Source organism: Etheostoma spectabile, unplaced genomic scaffold, assembly GCF_008692095.1.
Source record: "Etheostoma spectabile isolate EspeVRDwgs_2016 unplaced genomic scaffold, UIUC_Espe_1.0 scaffold352, whole genome shotgun sequence".
Lineage (NCBI taxonomy): Eukaryota > Metazoa > Chordata > Actinopteri > Perciformes > Percidae > Etheostoma > Etheostoma spectabile.
The window spans coordinates 889,577-907,337 of NW_022605591.1; the positions used below are offsets into that span (position 1 = coordinate 889,577).

At 39.6% G+C, this 17,761-nt stretch overlaps 2 protein-coding genes across 5 annotated transcripts in view; both read left to right on the forward strand.

Annotated features, from left to right (window-relative positions):
- Window positions 1-6,998, forward strand: part of capgb (capping protein (actin filament), gelsolin-like b) — a 15,196-nt gene extending 8,198 nt beyond the window's left edge. For all 3 annotated transcript variants that reach the window (XM_032511289.1, XM_032511290.1, XM_032511288.1), the window contains 7 exons: window positions 2,523-2,677; window positions 3,445-3,603; window positions 3,945-4,094; window positions 5,416-5,502; window positions 5,589-5,721; window positions 6,407-6,498; window positions 6,687-6,998. In XM_032511289.1, the coding sequence (XP_032367180.1) occupies window positions 2,523-2,677; window positions 3,445-3,603; window positions 3,945-4,094; window positions 5,416-5,502; window positions 5,589-5,721; window positions 6,407-6,498; window positions 6,687-6,752 (842 nt within the window). In that variant the 3' untranslated portion in view covers window positions 6,753-6,998. The remainder of the gene's footprint in view (window positions 1-2,522; window positions 2,678-3,444; window positions 3,604-3,944; window positions 4,095-5,415; window positions 5,503-5,588; window positions 5,722-6,406; window positions 6,499-6,686) is intronic.
- Window positions 6,999-10,216: 3,218 nt separating this feature from the next.
- Window positions 10,217-16,434, forward strand: si:dkey-219e21.2 (E3 ubiquitin-protein ligase TRIM39). 2 transcript variants are annotated; one of them, XM_032511392.1, is made up of 10 exons: window positions 10,217-10,287; window positions 11,270-11,319; window positions 11,647-11,792; window positions 11,944-12,042; window positions 12,904-13,035; window positions 13,225-13,341; window positions 13,536-13,664; window positions 14,417-14,495; window positions 14,848-14,874; window positions 14,986-16,434. In XM_032511392.1, the coding sequence occupies exons 2-10, from the start codon at window positions 11,286-11,288 to the stop codon at window positions 15,519-15,521; spliced, it is 1,299 nt and encodes a 432-aa protein (XP_032367283.1). In that variant the 5' UTR covers window positions 10,217-10,287; window positions 11,270-11,285; the 3' UTR covers window positions 15,522-16,434. The 2 variants fall into 2 exon arrangements, with proteins under 2 accessions (XP_032367283.1, XP_032367282.1); XM_032511391.1 differs by having other exon boundaries at window positions 10,220-10,287; window positions 12,901-13,035.
- The last annotated feature ends 1,327 nt before the right edge of the window (window positions 16,435-17,761 follow it).

The following is a 17,761-nucleotide window of genomic DNA, read 5'->3' on the forward strand; positions in this document are numbered from 1 at the left end:
TAGGCTAAATAAAGGTTTTCCTCCGTAAATTGTGTGCATAAAAGTATGTCAGAATGCAGGAAATTAAGTCTTTGACAGTCAAAATTTCACTGGAGGAGAACACCCAGACCCCCCACTGTATATATAGACTCATTTGTGTACAGTACAGCATACAGCATACCCACTACAACACATGAGACTACACCACTTTCAATAAGACTGACACAGCGGTCCCGGTTGTTGTAAGTCAACATACAGAAATAACATCTCTTAAATCTACAAATTGCTATGATCAACGGTTGCTGCCAGCAACCGCCACTGCAGCTGCCATGTAGTAAAAACATCTTCAATTCAATTTTTTTTATAGTATCAATTCATAACAAGAGTTATCTCACGACACTTTACAGATAGAGTAGGTCTAGACCACACTCTATAATTTACAAGGACCCAACAATTTTCAAAGACCCAGGCTCTTGGTAGGTGGTGTCTGACGGGGACGTGGGGTGGGGTGGGGGGTGATGCACAGTGGCAATAATAGTTACAGTAAAAGATAATGGGACAGTGACTAGAAATAAAAGTTTGTAGTAGTTCCTGGCATAGCAGGGTACTGCAAGGCATTACAGGGCACAGCAGGACTCTGCAGGGCACCGCAGAGCGTAGCAGGATGTAGCAGGGCATTGCAGGACGTGTAACAGGACCACGGTGACAGCTGCAACCATGATCCTGGGCCAAAGAAACATGCTGGGGGAAAAGAACACAAGGACTCCCCATTGCTATGTTAGTAACAAGCATTTCTGGGACATGGATGCACACAAATGGAAAGATAAAAGATAGAGCTCAGTATGTCCAAGGAAGTCCCCTGGCAGTCTACAACTATAACAGCATAATTAAGAGAGACAGGGTAAAGAGAGGAGGCTGGTTGGGCTAGAACTCTCCCCAACCGGATCAGGCTGTACTGCCCTGCCTCCCTCTAGTTTGATTATATTATTGATTATATTGTAAATTAATCTGACGACTATTAAGAGAAGCAGGTGGGCCGGGGTCCCTAACTAGAAGCTTTATCAAAGAGGAGAGTTTTACTCTTAAATGTCGAGACTCTAGGAACCACAAGAAGCTCTGCATTCTAGGAGCGTAGTGCTCTAGTGGGACAATAAGGCATTAAGAGCTCTTCAAGATATGATGGTGCTTTAGGTCAGAAGAAGGATTTTAATTTCCATCTTGGATTTTACAAGAAGCCAATGCAAAGAAGCTAATACAGGAGAATTATCATCACTTTTCTTAGTACTTGTCAGAACACACGCTGCAGTATTCTGGATCAGCTGGAGAGGGTTTTATTTGAGCATCCTGATAATAAGGAATTACAGTAGTCCAGCCTGGAAGTAACAATTGCATGGACTAGTTTTTCAGCATTGTTTTGAGACAGGATGTCCCTAATTTTGGCAATGTTTTGTCTTTTATAAAATGTCCACATTAGTGTGAGACAACTCTGCCGTTCATTGGAGCAGGACACTCGGTCTTTAGAAAGCCAGGAGAGAGATCAAAACATGTAGTCCTGACTTAAAGAGAGTTTATTGTGCATTGCTTCCTACACACCGGGCCCTGTGCTGCAGTTGGAAAGCTAGTAACCCTCCCACTAGTGGTGAATGACAGGAGACACAACGTTGACCTGCTGCATCATTGTGTGAGGAGAGGCTGCATTGAGAGGGATGGAGGGATGATGAGAGAGAGAGAGAAACTGGGATGGTTTTTGAGCGGTAGCCTATTAAAAATGCAGGAGGACCGTTACAGTACTCAAATGTGGCTGTTGTTTCCAGCATGTATCCGGTGCTTGGGTAACACTAAGCTGATTGTCACAGCTTCGAGAGGGCTCCTTGTGCTCAACATGCATCTCTCTGAAGCCTCCCCCCCCCCCCTCCACCTGTTTACGATTAATAACCCGTGTTGTTTTTGTGTGTCTGCTGACCGACACACAGTTTGCTCATCCGCTTTGTCTCTGTGACACATCACCTCTGCCAGGGACTATGTTCCTCATATTGTGGCATCTTTCTTGGCTCATTTCCTTTTTCTTTTCTTATGTGTTCTTTCACTTCTACTGCATTTCTATTTCCTTTCCTTTCTCTTCGCATAGTTTTTGCCTTTTCCTTAAATTTTTAAGGTGTTTTTGTTCCCAATCCCAACTCAAGATCCAAATACCATTATTTTCCAGCACTTTTCTTGAGATTTTATCCTTAAAACAATGCATCACAGGGTCTTCATAATTTTGTTGTGCAGCTTTTAGTCATGTATAAATGAACAAGTACATGGTTTTGACCTTTTTGGAAGTCTTTATCAGGAATCAGAGTAGGAGAAAATAGGTTGATTTGACCTGTTCCATTCATCCAAGATGGAGTGTGTCTCAACAGGTGTCAGATTACCTCCCTCAAACTCACAAACCAAAAGGTTTATAGAAAAGAATAAATCAGAAACAATGAACAAAAATGAATAAAAGTGTAACAGCCGAAATGTAGTTCTTTCCTTTCTTAACAATCCCTTTTCTGTTGTAGGTGAGAAGTCGTCTAGGGACGAGCAGGTGGCGTGCGCCATGCTGGCCACGCAGCTGGACAACTTTCTGAGCGGTGACCCCATTCAGCACAGGCAGGTCCAGGGCTACGAGTCCCCGGAGTTCATGGCTCTCTTCCCCAGAGGAGTCAGCTACAAGGTGAGGAAGGGACAGACCTTACTGTGGATGTTCAGATGTTTGAAATGCCAAGAAAACAAGAGAAATTCACAGGAAAAATATCTCCACTGTCAAGCAAAACAACTTATTTGTTTAACATCATCTGCATAGTTGCTGAAATGCTTAATTTCATGGATAAGTAACTTCTTAATTATTTTCAAGACATGATCCTGGAAATAATTATATAATTTGGTACCACTTAGAAGTAAAATAGGATTTTCCTTAAAAGATATGCTCCTTAAAACCAGCAAAATATTCATTCATTATTTATGTTTTAATATTAAGTGGGTATATTTTTTTTAAATCTAAAAGGCCATTAAGACAAGATAGAAAGTAATCACAAGGAAAATTTAAATAGACACATAAATAGCATTTTAAAAAGTAAATTGGGTAATGCATTAAAACATCTTATTAGAAATGAAACTTTTCATATGTTTAATTTAATTGTAGGCTGGATTGGATGTGTACCAATTATATTACATATGCAAGACATTTTACATATATACTTTGCTTGCAATGTCAATTAAACTTGCACAGTACATTTTCAATCATAAAAGAGAAACAAAATACAAACGTTGTCTTTAGACATAGCTCTCATTATATAAACAATCTTTTTATTGCTGGGTGATTCCCTTCTATCACTTTACAGCACCCTGGATATCATGGCCAAAGTTCATCCATGCCTCTCCATTACATGCACCAAGTTGTTAGAACAAACCCTGATTTGAAAGCATGAACATCTCTCATAGGTGGGTGGTGTGGAGTCGGGCTTCAGGAGGCCTCAGGGTTCCGCGGCAGTGCAGAGGTTGTACCAGATCAAAGGGAAACGCAATATCCGTGCCAAGGAGGTGGAGCTGTCCTGGAGCAGCTTCAACAAAGGAGATTGCTTCATCCTAGACCTGGGAGAGGTGAGGACACAAACTGTTCATCCAGCTGCCCTAATGCAGTAGACTACTGCTGCAATCCTGAATAACAAACTGGTTATGAATCTTTTTTAAGATTATTTTTGGGCAATTTTAGGCCTTTATTGACAAGACAGCTTAAGAAATGAAGGGGGAATGACATGCAGCAAAGGGCCGCAGGTTGGAGTTAATCCCGGGCCCTCTGTGTCGAGGAGTGAACCTTTATATATGGATGCCCGCTCTACCAACTGAGCTATCTGGGCGCCCTTGTGGTGAATCTTAAACTGTTAATTGCATGAGGTGGATATGATTATGGTGTGACCTTGTGTTGTTTCGCTGCCTTGCAGACCATTGTGTCGTGGATCGGGTCGCAGGCTAACATCTTTGAGAAGCAAAAGGTGCGTGAGATCGCCTCACTCATTCGTGACACAGAGAGACACGGTAAAGCCCGAATCGTCGACAGCAATGAAGGGGAGGAACCGGAGGAGATGCTCAAGGTAAAACCACACTTTTACTACGTAATTAAAAATAATTCTATTTAGAGGCCCAATCATTATAAAGGTCCCATGGCAATGTGCTCTTTGGATGCTTTTATATAGACCTTGGTAGTCCCCTAATTCTGTATCTGAAGTCTCTTTTATATAGACCTTAGTGGTCCCCTAATACTGTATCTGAAGTCTTCTTTATATAGACCTTAGTGGTCCCTAATACTGTATCTGAGTCTCTTTATATAGACCTTAGTGGTCCCTAATACTGTATGAAGTCTCTTTTATATAGACTTAGTGGTCCCCTAATGTATATGAAGTCTCTTATTATAGACCTAGTGGTCCCCAACTGTATCTGAAGTCTCTTTATATAGACCTTAGTGGTCCCCTAATACTGTATCTGAAGTCTCTTATATAGACTAGTGGTCCCTAACTGTATCTGAATCTCTTTAATATAGACCTTAGTGGTCCCTAATACTTATCTGAAGTCTCTTAATTATAGACCATAGTGTTCCCTGATACTGTATCGGAAGTCTCTTTATATAGAATTGTGGTCCCCTAATAATATCTGAAGTCTCTTTAATATAGACCTTAGTGGTCCCCTAATACTGTATCTGAAGTCTCTTTAATATAGACCCCTAGTGGTCCCCTGATACTGTATCTGAAGTCTCTTTTAAAGACCTTAGTGGTCCCTAAATGATCTGAAGTCTCTTTAATATAGACCATAGTGGTCCCCTGATACTGTATCTGAAGTCTCTTAATATAGACCTTAGTGGTCCCTAATACTGTATCTGAAGTCTCTTATATATAGACCATAGTGGTCCCTGCATAATACTGAAGTCTCTTATATAGGCCTTAGTGGTCCCCTATCTGTATCTGAAGTCTATTTTATAAGACCTTAGGGTCTCCATTAATACTGTATTTGAAGTTTCTTTTATATAGACCTTAGTGGCCCCCCTTATGATGAGCTTTCATTTTCAAAGGCAGAGCAGGATACCCGGGGCTCGATTTACACCTATCGCCATTTCTAGCCACTGGGGGGCCATAGGCAGGCTGGGGGAACGCATATTAATGTTTAAAAAACTCATAAAGTGAAATGTTCAGGCCATGGGACCTTTTAAAGGAACCGTTTGACATTTTAGAAAATGCACCACCCTCATGGTTGTATTCTGTAATGTGTTTATAAGCGAGATTCAGACTGGTGGCAGATTTAGTTACTTTCGGATAGAGACAGGTTAGCCGTTTCCTTTTCTTTTCAGTTAAGCTATGCTAACTGTCTGCTGCCTGTAGCTTCATAATTAGTATCTGAGCTTCCTGTCTTGTTGCTGAGCAGGTCCTGGGACAGATGCCTCAGCTGGCAGAGAGTACACCAGAAGAGGACAGCAAAGCAGACGCTTCCAACTCTGCCTCACTCTACCATGTAACTTTATCTGCACAGACGCATCAAACTACCATTTACATCTGCCTCTGATGCAATGCATGAAACAATGTATATTTCCTCCTCAGGTGTCTAATGCGACAGGTTCCATGAAGACGACCAAAGTGTCGGAGAAGAGCCCATTTGCCAAGGATCTGCTGGTTCGTGATGACTGCTTCATTCTCGATAACGGCGCCAACGGAAGGATCTTTGTCTGGAAAGGTGGGGAAATACTTTTGACCCTGAACCAGCAAACTCGTGCTGGGTGAAATGCATACTAAGGAAAGTGATAGTTGCGACATGCCAGTGATATTCAGTATCTAATTGGATCAATTTTTAATAAGCATTGTAAAAAATAATAGTTAACAGTTTCATTTTCAGCAATAACTTAAAATAATCACGCAATCATGGAAGGCCTGTATCATGTGGACGCGCAGACAGTGTTGTTGCCATTACTTATAATAAATATAAGTAAATAGTAAAATAATAATTACAATAATGTGTTCAAAGAATACATATTTTCAGAGTTTATTACCTGGTAGACTTTAATTCCAAAACAAAAATAATGCAGCACAACACTAAATTAAGCCTGCCATTCCTAGCGGTTTGGATGAGCACATCTACGCCTCCATATAGGGTAATAACTAACTGAACAGTTGACATAGTTAAATAATAAATTATGAAAAAATAATATTTAAGATTGTTGGTTTGTGGTCAGAAGGGTGTAGTCATGTCCTTATTATATTAATATCCTGGGAACAGCCCTGGCAGTACTGCGGATTATACTGAACTAGTATTATATATATACATATATATATATATATATATATATATATATATTAGATGAAATTAGCAATGTGCTATATTTCCTAAACTACCAGTACTTATGTGAGTCATTGATTGTCAGGTAACGGAGCAAATGCTGAGGAGAAGCAGGTGGCCCTACAGATGGCGGATGACTTTATCGAACAAATGAAGTACCCCAAGATGAAAACACAGGTACTCACACTTCCTGTTAATGTTATTTTATTTTTATTTGCATGTTACCAGCTCTGGCTCCTGCAGCCTTTACGCAGTAGCTCGGTATGATTGGTGATCTAGTCACCTCCGTACATTACTTACATAACTTTAACATTGTTATGTATACAGTACTTACAGTGTCTGTGTGTCTGTGTGTTGTGCTGCAGGTGGAGATACTGCCACAGGGGAAGGAGACCATACTCTTCAAGCAGTTCTTCAAGAACTGGAACTAAAACATGTCATGGGTATATCTGACAAATCCTGCACGTAAGAAAAAGAAGCTGTATATCTGAAAACAGACAGCATCTGATACAAAACATTTTTTTTTAAATGCATTTACATGTATGTACATATTTGTAAGGTACCATGCTGACACAGCACGCTGAAGCTTGTTTTGAGATTGGTAAAATAAGAGATGTGATGCCACTTTTATAAATGCAAAGTTTCTTCTGTTGAGGTTATTAAGGTTTTAGAGTAAATGAATTTGGATTTTTTTTTTTTTACAGTTGTTTTAGTGTCACCAATTTGAAAAAATAAAAGTGAAACTGCTTGCTACTTGTTGAGTGGTCTGATGTTTCTCCCCTGTCAACCAGTTCGCTGTGAAATGTGGTACCTCCACTCATGACATTATTTTTTGCATTTTATTGTTTGACCTATGCCCTTTCTGTTGCCATGAATGTTAAATGTAACCTGCACACAATAAGCTAGTATGATGACCTCACAGTCAACTGTAATTGCTGGTGGAATTTAACCCCATACATTCACTCAAAGGTTTCACCTACTAACTCTTAGGGTGATCACTGCAGGTCTAGAAGGCAGGGTCATGATGTCTGGTAGGACCATGTTGCAATGTTTTATTCTGATGTTCCTTTAGTAGCTAACCAGGAAGTGAATGTAAAACTGTTGGGACATTTTTTAAACGTGAGGGTTTTTTTGGAGTCATTTTTCTGATTTGAATGCAGTGCAGGCATGTTGTTTGAAGCATAGTTTAAATACACTGCTCTGTGTGTGCAGAGGGTTTCTATTTTATTTTATTTGACCTTTATTGAACTTCTATTTTGAAACCTCTTGAAAAGGTGTGAAAAAGGTGTGCTTTAAAACGACCTGAGAAGTGACTTTTACATTAATGTATACAATACAGTGGTGTGGTCTTCTTGAGATGAAGGTATACACAGTATACCCGCTAAAGCTCCAGGATTTCCATATACCCTCTTAAAAATGCCCAATGACAACAAACTTTCCATTATATTTTGGAATTGTCATCTGTGTTTTTGTTCTTCACATGGGCTAAATAAAAGGTATTTTCAGCGTAAAATGGTGCATAAAAGTGTATCTGCATGCAGAAAAACAATGGGGAAGGATCTTCCCCCCCATCTGGCCCATATATGGTTATGGTTATATATGGTTTTGTCGTAGTTCCTCAATATCAGTCTTTTCCCTCTACATTCTGCACAAAATGGACTAACTCTCTGATTATTTTTTCATGGCAGTTTATGCCTGGTGGAGATTAGCACAAACATTAATCATAAATATTATGTGTGTCTATGCAAAGACATACAGTGTCACTGGCATTACATCTTACATAAATGCATTACTTGCAATAGAATATTGCAAATATGGTTTACAAATTTTGTTTAAACCAAATATCCTCTTGCGTTTGCCGTCAAATTAATTTCTCTTTTAATATTTTTTAACATAGTATTAGGTGTTTCAAGAACCATTATACACAGAAATTGTTGTCTATTATAGGATAAACTATTTTTGCTAATTATACAGTCCCTGACAAAAGTCTTGTCGCTTGTGTACAAATTGACCTGAAGTGCCGCTGAAATATATTTCTAATCAAGATTTATTTACAAGAAATGGCTCATTTTAATCCCAACAGCTTTTGTAATAATGTTTCAGTGCAAAAAGAAACTGTCAAAAAGTATTCTAATATTCACAGCTTGGTAAAGCCCATTGAGTCAATTTTTGCAAAGACATAAGTGTTGTCACCTTGTCATATGAGCTTCACCTGGGACTAATAATGGATCAATTAGTCTCAGGTGTGTATAAAAACAACCCCAGTACACTAGACCTACACACATCACCTGCAACTAGAACCTCTGCAAACATGCCTAAGATTCACCCTGAGCTAAAGTTTGGTTATCAGAGGCTGAAGACCAGATCCACTGCTGATGTGGCAGACACCTTCAATGTGTGTCAGCGTCAAGTACAGAGGATTAAAAAAACATTTGAAGACACTGAGATGTTTTTGACAAGCCCAGGTCAGGCAGACCCCGCAAGACACTGCTCGAGAGACCGTTTGTTGCTCGAAATCCAAGGCCAGCCCATTTTCCCTGCAGCAGAGCTCCACCAGACCTGGTCCCCTGAAGTCCCTGTGTCAACCAGAACGGTTTGTCGATTCTGTCTCGAAATGGCCTCCATGGTCGAATCAGTGCCCAGAAGCCAGCACTAAACAAAGACAATTGAAAAACCGTGTGGCATTTGCCAAGGCCCACAGCCTGCTAAAAGGTGGACGCGGAGAAGTGGAAAGAAGTGTATTTTCAGAGATCTTCTGTTGAATACACCACAGTTGCCGCAAATATTCAGGAGACCGCATGGATCCAAGATTCACCCGAAACAGTGAGTTTTGGTGGCGGAAAAATCATGGTCTGGGTTTACATCAGTATGGGGTTGCGAGAGATCTGCATGGTGAACAACATCAATAGTCCTCAAATACCCAGAAATCTTAGCTACCATCTACTACCCTTAACCATACCATAAAGAGGCCAAATTCGTCTCAGCAGAGAGAATGATGCTCCATCATAAAGTATATTCCATCTCCACTTCAAAGGTTCTCAAGGCGAAGAAAGTCAAGATAAGCCAAGGAATGCTGCGCAGGATGTGCGGCCCAGTCACCACAGAAATAAACCAGCATTGAGCATATGTGGGGTAGGAAAGAGAAGCATGGAAGACCAAACCAAAGAATATTGATGAACTCTGGAGGCAGCAAGACTGCTTTCCTAGCTATTCTATGATGACTTCATCAATACATTGTATGAATCCTTGCCAAACCGCATGGATGCAGTCCTTCAAGCTCATGGAAGTCATACAAGATATAATTAAATATCTCACAGCACCACTATTTAATTTGTGACATATTTCAGTATTTGTAGTAAATTTGTTCAATTTATTATAGGCGACAAACTTTGTCTTGCCAAAATTTGACCTTTCTGTCTTGTTTAAATAATCTTTTTTAGTGAAACTAATTTATTTCAGTGCATTGAACATCATTTGGGAGGGTTTTAGCTTTTCATATGAGCTATTTCTTACACCAAGTGATTAATTAAAATTCAGGTTAATAGCAGGGGTTTCTACAAAATAGATAAGCGACAAGACTTTTGTCAGGGACTGTATATCAACTCCCACTGTGTAAAAATAAAACAGTAACAACTTTGTTAATAAAAGTACTAGTTACAGTAACAGCAGTGCAAAATCCAATCACGTATGTCGAGCAAGTGTAATCCAGAGACTTGTATAACCACAATAAAAAAAAAAAAGACTTCTTGCCCTCACTGTGAACGTGGAAAGCTGCCGGGAAGCAGTCAGGATTTCGTGTCAGAGAGCTCTGTAGGAAATTACCCTTGCCTACTCACAGGCCATAAAAAAGTCCAAAGCTCAGGGAGTCAGAGAAGAACAAATAGGTTGATTAGAGAGCAGCAGCTGTCCAGTGTTCTCCAGCTGCACCAGCCAGCAGAGCTGCACCAGCGCTCCCTCAGACCAAAGGTACGACACAGCCAACAACAGCAGAGGTTCTATACAACAGACTTTGTATGGGACAGGTCTGTGTGATGGGACTGATTTTCTTCAGAATTATTGTTTTATACAAACTTAGAATTGTTTTTGCATTGTAGGTATACATTCATGTCTATGGTGAATATTGGGTAGTGTTAGTTAGTATAGACTTAATTATATTTTAAATCTGATCACAAGCCTGAAGGAATTCCTTCTAAACTAAAGAAAATTTGTCACACATTCTAAATTGGTACTCAGGCATCATAATAATCACATAGGATAATGATATTAATATGAGGAATTAATAAATTGTTTTGGCAAGTGTTGTTTATCATTTGCATTAGCTTTCTGTAGACTTTATTCACTTGCATCAATATTATATTTAACATCCTGTAGTTTCATATTTAAACAGACATTTTTAATTTTTTTATTTAATTTCTTAACAAAGAGAATGTAAATCTTTATAAAAATATATGTTCTATTGCTACAGGCTAAATTGCTCAACAGTCTATAAAATAGTTAACATTAGCTCCAACTACACATGAATGCATCAGCAAGAAAAATCACTGCAAAAAAGGGGAGTCTAAAATAAATCGGAAGGAAACGGTACTCAAAACAAGTCAAATATCTGTCCATGCAGCAAGATCATTTCACTTGACAAGCTTGCTTTATTTAAGTTTATAGTGTAAAGTTGAAAATAAGAAAGTCACTCTTAAAAGAAGATAAATTATCTAACACTTCTAAATATGAGTTTTTTTGTTATCTTGGTAGGAACCAACTAATTTGCAGTGTAATATTATAATTATCAAAAGTAAAAACCTACAAGGGCCAATTTACTTTTGATACATAAATTACATTTAGCTAATATACTTTTAAAGCTGGACTTTTTTTTATTGTTATGGAGTATTTTTACATTACTTTTACTTCTTCCATCACTGGTCTAAAACATTTTTATGTGTTCTCTGCACCACAGGAGTAAGGACACCAACATGGAGATGAAGAGTATCCTGAAAACCTCTAAAAGTATTATTATTATTTATTTGTTTACATATATGGTTATTCAAATACTCCCAATGCCACTGTTCCACTACATGCATGTTTGATAACTTAGCTTAGGTTTGCCTAGTGTGGGTAGATAATGGAACATCATGTCCATCATCATGTAACGTGTACATTCAGTGAGCTATCCGGTCAGATATTATTCATGGTTTAAAGCATTTGGGTGTGACTGTAAATGTTAATCGCGACACCCCCAGACACTCTGAAAGGTTAACAATCACATTTGTCAGAAGTATCAATATTCAGATTTACTTTCATTGTTGGAAGAGTAAAACTTTTTTCCCCCTGCAGGAGTGGGCATACTGAAGGTGGGTGAGAGCCGCAGCACCCAGAGCAGCTCCATCGGGGCTGTACGCTGGACCCTGCCCGAGGAGGACGTCCAGACTCACAGCTCGGCCCCCAGCCGACCCGCCAGCAACCTTCCCAAAAACTCCCAGGTACATTAAAACATCCTGGATTTTGTCCTTTCTATGTATTTCTTTCTCTTTTTTTAAACCTGTATGAATTGTCTTATTTGGATTTTTGTCTGTCATGAAAACAACCTACAGTAGGAATAAACAGTTACATGTGACCTGTTGTTACCTGTAGCAACATCCTCGTAAGAACAGCCTGAAGGATCTACGCAGCCTGCAGGAGTGTGTGCAGTTCATCCATCACTGGAAGAAACAAGTGGACCAAGTCTGCAAGGTAGGACATGACAGGAGAAAGGGAAATGTGGGTCAGGGGTTCAGCCGACTGATATTAATGTTCTTACTCATTAATATCAGTCTCACAATAAAGTAAATTTAGAGAACAAAGGATGAATGTACAGAAAAGCGTGAATATCTTGCACGTCAATTGTAGACTTAAGGATATACTGATGTTTTTTGACCCCATATTTAACCCTCAGTTTTCTTTAATAGCCCTGGCTTGTTTGCCCGACCGTTTTGATAATGACAGAAAAATGGGAAAAAGGCGTCGGCTACGGTTGATCATTTCAGTCTGTTAAAAGTTCCTTGCTGGAGATAAAGTGCAAAGTTTCTAATCCAATACACGTAGCACATATTGGAAAAACGTTGCTATGGGAAATGATTACCTTGCTTAGTCATGCAGAGTTATGACTAGGTTATTTGGGTGGGTGGATGCTGATAGGATACATGTTTATTGAGTCTTTAACAGCCTGGTTACATGTCCCTCTGCCCTGCAGCACTGGGATATGAAGAGTAGGTATCAACATGTCAAACTTTCTTTTTTTACAAGGGGCTTACATGACTTTAACCTGGCTCTGTAGACATCTGTACACGGAAAACGTCACACGTAGCGTATTTAACACTGATTCAACCTGTAAATGAACTTCAGCTTTTTAACCAGAATGACTTCTGAAATATCAGCTGGTGTAAACAAAATAAATCAGTGCCTAATTTTCATGAGCTCTGGCCTGGACACTCACATCACTGTTGACACGAGCTGGCTGTCATTTGTCTCTTTGTCATTTAATTTCTGTAGTAGAATAGCGTTTTGTTTTTAAGAGTGTCCATTGTCTGACAGTGTGGCGGTGTGTTTTAGCAGAGCAGTGGGAATCCAGAGGAGATCAACAGTAATGAAGAGGTCCAGAGTACAGACGGGTGTACTGAGCGCAGTCTCGAGGAGAGCAGGAAACTGATCCTGGAGTGGGCTGACGAACTCCACCATGTCGACAAGGTCAGTAAAAACACCCACACACACACACACACGCACGCACGCATGCACGCACGCACGCATGCACGCACGCACGCACACACACACACACACACACAATCTTTGTAACAGATAGGGTTGTGAAAGAAAAAATATTCCGATATAAGAAGTAGTAATAATATCATTCTTACCTTACTGATTTGTTGTCCTTAGCGCCTGAAGGAGACGCCCTGGGCATCAGAGAGTGAACAAACTGAAGAAGAGGATGCCGATGAGGAGGCCCAACAGAGGATCATGGTGTGGGCTCAGGAGCTGCAGAAGGCGACTGAGGTGAGGAGCCCCTGGAAAGGTTTTAGCATACTGTCAACAGAAATAAACCCCTACCAAGTGTTGGGAATAAAACTCCAGGACGGCAGAATTTATCACAGCACAAATAAAGCCAAATTGTTTTGGTTACTCTCATGCTAGTAAGCACTTTGTCAGAGTTGGTGTCCCATTTTTTTAATGAGTGGTTGTGTTTGCAGAGTTGTGGTGTGCAAAGCGACGAGCTGGGCAAAGTGTTGCGTCTGCTGGGCCTGAAGAAGAAACGGCTGGTCAACCTGCTGCCTCTGCTGGAGTTCATCACCTGGTCTCTGCTCAAAGAAGACAACATGGTGAGAAACTATAATTTGCCTAAAAAAATAAATTGTGAATTTTGTTCAAAAATCTGGTTCCTCAGAGGGCCAAAATGATAAATAAAACTAAGGCAAGTGAATTGAATTCAAAGCTACACATTTAAAATCTGATAGCGCACAAATAAATCATCATTAAAGCACTAAAAACACAGAATTGATCAATGTCATCCAGTGCAAATATGACTAGGTTGTTAACGACTTTACGCAACGTGCGTTTGAGTGAACCCTGCTCTTTGAATGCGTGCAGAGCATCAATAAACGAACACAGTTTGACCCTGATCTGACTCTGCCCTGACAAACTGCAACAATAAATGTCCTTGATAACTGATAGTGAAGACTGCAGATAAAAATCATCACATACGCAGAGGATGTTGTGGTGTGTGTAGCAAAGTGCTTTTTTTTGTTTAATGGAATATTTTGCAGTTGGTGCCCAATTTTACTTATTTCAGCTGGAGTTTAGGCATGAATACTTTATGTGACGTTCTGCTACTTGTGCAGTGTGAATAAACTGCCATTTGCTCTATTTATGCAGGGTTATGGCTTTTATTTAGTGTTAACACACTTCCAAAAAAGGTGCATTATTTTGTATTATTTCTCTCATAAAGCCATTGGGATCACCACAGCCGACCAAACATAACCAAGTGGTAACAGGAAACATTTTTCCCAGGAAGGTTCACACAGCTGTTCCTATGAAACAAATTTAATTTTATATTTCTTTTTTTCCTTTTCAGAAAATGATTCCACAGTTATGGTTACTGGCAAAGCAAAGGACCTGGAAAGCAGGAATTCCAAGATACATCCCCAACTCAGGTGTGCATTTTTGAAATAATTTGAAAATCATCTAAATCTTAGCTTTGTTATTTAGACCAGTGGTTCCCGCTGATTCTCCTTACAGTCCCTCACACAGTTGTGTGTCTGTTCAGTTCATTTAAAGAGGGATTTCTTTTCAGAATAAGTTATAGCGGCAACATTGTCAAAAAAATAAAGATAATGTTAGAAGTATAATTAAGTTTATCCTATCCTGGAACTCATCTCACGCTTTAGATTCGTCTTGTGACTCCTTGTCCCGACCCCTGGTAATCACTGGTTTAGTCCATGTTCAATAAACATTTCCGTTGTTTATTCACTATGACTTTAATGTAATATCTGTTTCTATTTTCAGTCTGGAGTTGGATTTGTAGCGCATCAAGTAAGATCAACTTTCACTTTCTCTCCATGTTACTTCACATAGAGCAGAGAAAAAGCAAATCTCACATTCACAGGACAACAAGCTTATTTGGGCCTCTCTTTTTCTGCACAGCTGATGTGCTTCTCGACCCTACGACCAATCACCCCTGGCTGCTGCTGTCCGAGAACCAGCGTATGGTGCAGGAGGGCATCTCAGCGTCCGACCTGCCGTACAGCTCCCAGCGCTTCGACAGCTGGCCCTGTGTGCTGGGCTGTAAGGGCTACAGCAGCGGCCGCCACTACTGGGAGGTGGACATAGCCAACAAAGGCTACTGGCGCGTGGGACTGACCACCGCCGACTCTAAGCGCCACGGTCGGTTCCCCATGACCCCAAAATTGGGCTACTGGGCCCTGTGGCGCAGCACGAGCCAGTTCTATGCCTGCACCAAGCCGGAGACTTCACTACCCATCAGCCTCATTCCTCGACGTATGGGTATTTACTTAGACTACGAAGAGGGCCAGCTCTCCTTCTACAACACCAAAACAAAGTCCCACATCTACACCTTCACTGAGAACTTCAGCGGGACGTTGTACCCTCTCTTTGCCCCACTAGACGGGCGCACACACATCACCATACAGAATACAAACACTGAGGGTGGTGAGCCTTAAAAACTCATTTTGGACGCTTGGAAGACTGCATTTTGACTTGAGCAAAAATTGCTTTGACAAAAAAATAATAAAACAAAAACCGGACAAAGATGAAGAAGAAGATTTCTATGGAAAGTGGTGTCATCAGTTAGATTTAAATTCGTTGGAAAGCACAAGCTCTGACTTTATCAAAGTGCTGATGATACTGTTAATAACGATCATATCACAGATCACACCACTCTAAAAAAAGAAGTGGAGATTTTTTATCAGACCGTGAGAAACAAAAATATTGAAAACTAAATATAAGTATTTATTTTAAAAAAAAGAAATTTTTTGAAAATGTTCTACAACATTCATATTTATGTGTAAACTTGAAAGTCTGAACACATTCTGCATATCTACATACATGCATGCACTTTTATTATGCACTTTCCGATTTGCACACAATCAACATTTCAAATAACTATATTGTCTTACATGCTTATCTTGGACTTTTTTCATCACATTACACTGTTTCCTAAAGATATTTCAGATTCAACCCACATATCAACTACATGTACGTGTAAATGTAAAGCTCTTCAATTAATGTTCTTTGGACAAAGGTCTCCTGCAAAGCTGTTTTATCCTTCAAGAAAATAAGTAACTTTGCATGACTAAGTGTAGCTGACGTGGGCCAAATTTTGTAACAATATCAAATCTTTGGTATAAACATACTGTATATGAAATGTATATAGATGTGTGTCAGGAGTCTCTTTTACAAGCCCAGGGTCCATAAGCCTCAAAGAGACGTCCACCCCCTCTCAGGTCTGCACAGTCCCTGTGATCAGCCTCCTACTCCACCGTCACCCTGCAAAACACACATGTGTATGAAATACTCATACGTTGTATATATGTATATACTTGTACTATATTGTTAATAAAAGCAAATTGAACTAAATGTTATGAGGTTTGTGTTTCAATCTTCAAGGAAATACACAAATAGGTAAAAATTATGTTTCCTACTCTGGCATGTCAAAATGTCTTCTCTCTTCAATTTTTTCAGTTGGGAGGCTTTAGTAAAAAATGATGTAAATACATTTGAGAAATATATAAATGGTTGATTTATAAAGCTAATGCGTATGTGTGACTGACTGACTGACTACATAGAAATACACTGTATATCTATATAAACTTTTTTTTTACATACGTAAACTGTGTCATCTTTTATTTACTCACCAAATAATATTGAACACAAAATAAGTGCCCTCACCAGAACTTTTGTTGGCATAGTAATAGCCACAGGAGTTGTCAGCTGACAAGTTTGACAGCATCCTGCATCTGTGGTTGTGAAAAAAGAGGACATTCATCATTAAACAAATAACATCATTGCATCGAGACATTTTTCTAAAATGATCGTCTTTTCTTTAATCTTGACCTTTTATAAAAAAGTTATTGTACTTAGACATTGTATACATCCTCTATATGTAGAGGATATATTCAGGGGAAGATTTCAACCAATGACTTAAGGATAAATGTATTTTTCATTTTATGACTTGCTTATAAAACAGGACTTGCTTATAAAACAGGACAGGCACAATTTCACCTTTTGACCTCATACCCATTTTAATATTGAAACTGTGCACTTTCATAGAAAAGTAAACTTACTAAAAATGCAGCTTTTCTTGGTATTGCTAAGCGTGTAACAGTAACATCTGGTGAAGTATTTGGATTGGTACACAAGGTAGGTTACTGACACGCTGTAAGAATATCACACTGTGATGCACGTATACAGATAAGACTGAAAGTGAACAAGGTTGTTCATTAAGTTTGTTGTTTTAATCCTTGCTGTGACATCTTTTAAAGCGCTGCAAACTCTTCACATAAAATTCCAGTTACTTTCCACTAGTTGTGGTAGGAGAGGCTCTTTATAACTAACCTGGGGGTGTTGTCCTCAGCATCATCCTCCTGGTTTCTCCAATCCACGCAGCAGTTTGATGCTCTTTCTCCTCTAACTTTAACTGCTGCAACACATGCTTGTCTAATGTACTGTACGTCTTCTCACTTTCACTCATTTGGCTTCACATAATGTGCTGCCCACTCCTCATATCACAGCCGTTCTCTTCAACATGGGAGCTCAAAAACAACAGTTCTGAGCCTTAAACGGCTTGTTGCCGTGAGTCTGGCTGGGCGTATCAGCAGCATATGTGTGCAGTAACTATTTCTAACAGCAGCATCTCAGACCCTGCATGTGTTTTGTGTGCAGATACACAGCCCAAACCTGG

Coding starts and splice junctions, on each gene's coding strand:
- si:dkey-219e21.2 (XM_032511391.1), top strand. CDS start 11,286: ATGGAGATGAAGAGTATCCTGAAAACCTCTAAAA. Junction 13,036..13,224: donor AACTCCACCATGTCGACAAG/GTCAGTAAAAAC, acceptor TGTTGTCCTTAG/CGCCTGAAGGAGACGCCCTG. Junction 13,342..13,535: donor AGCTGCAGAAGGCGACTGAG/GTGAGGAGCCCC, acceptor TTGTGTTTGCAG/AGTTGTGGTGTGCAAAGCGA.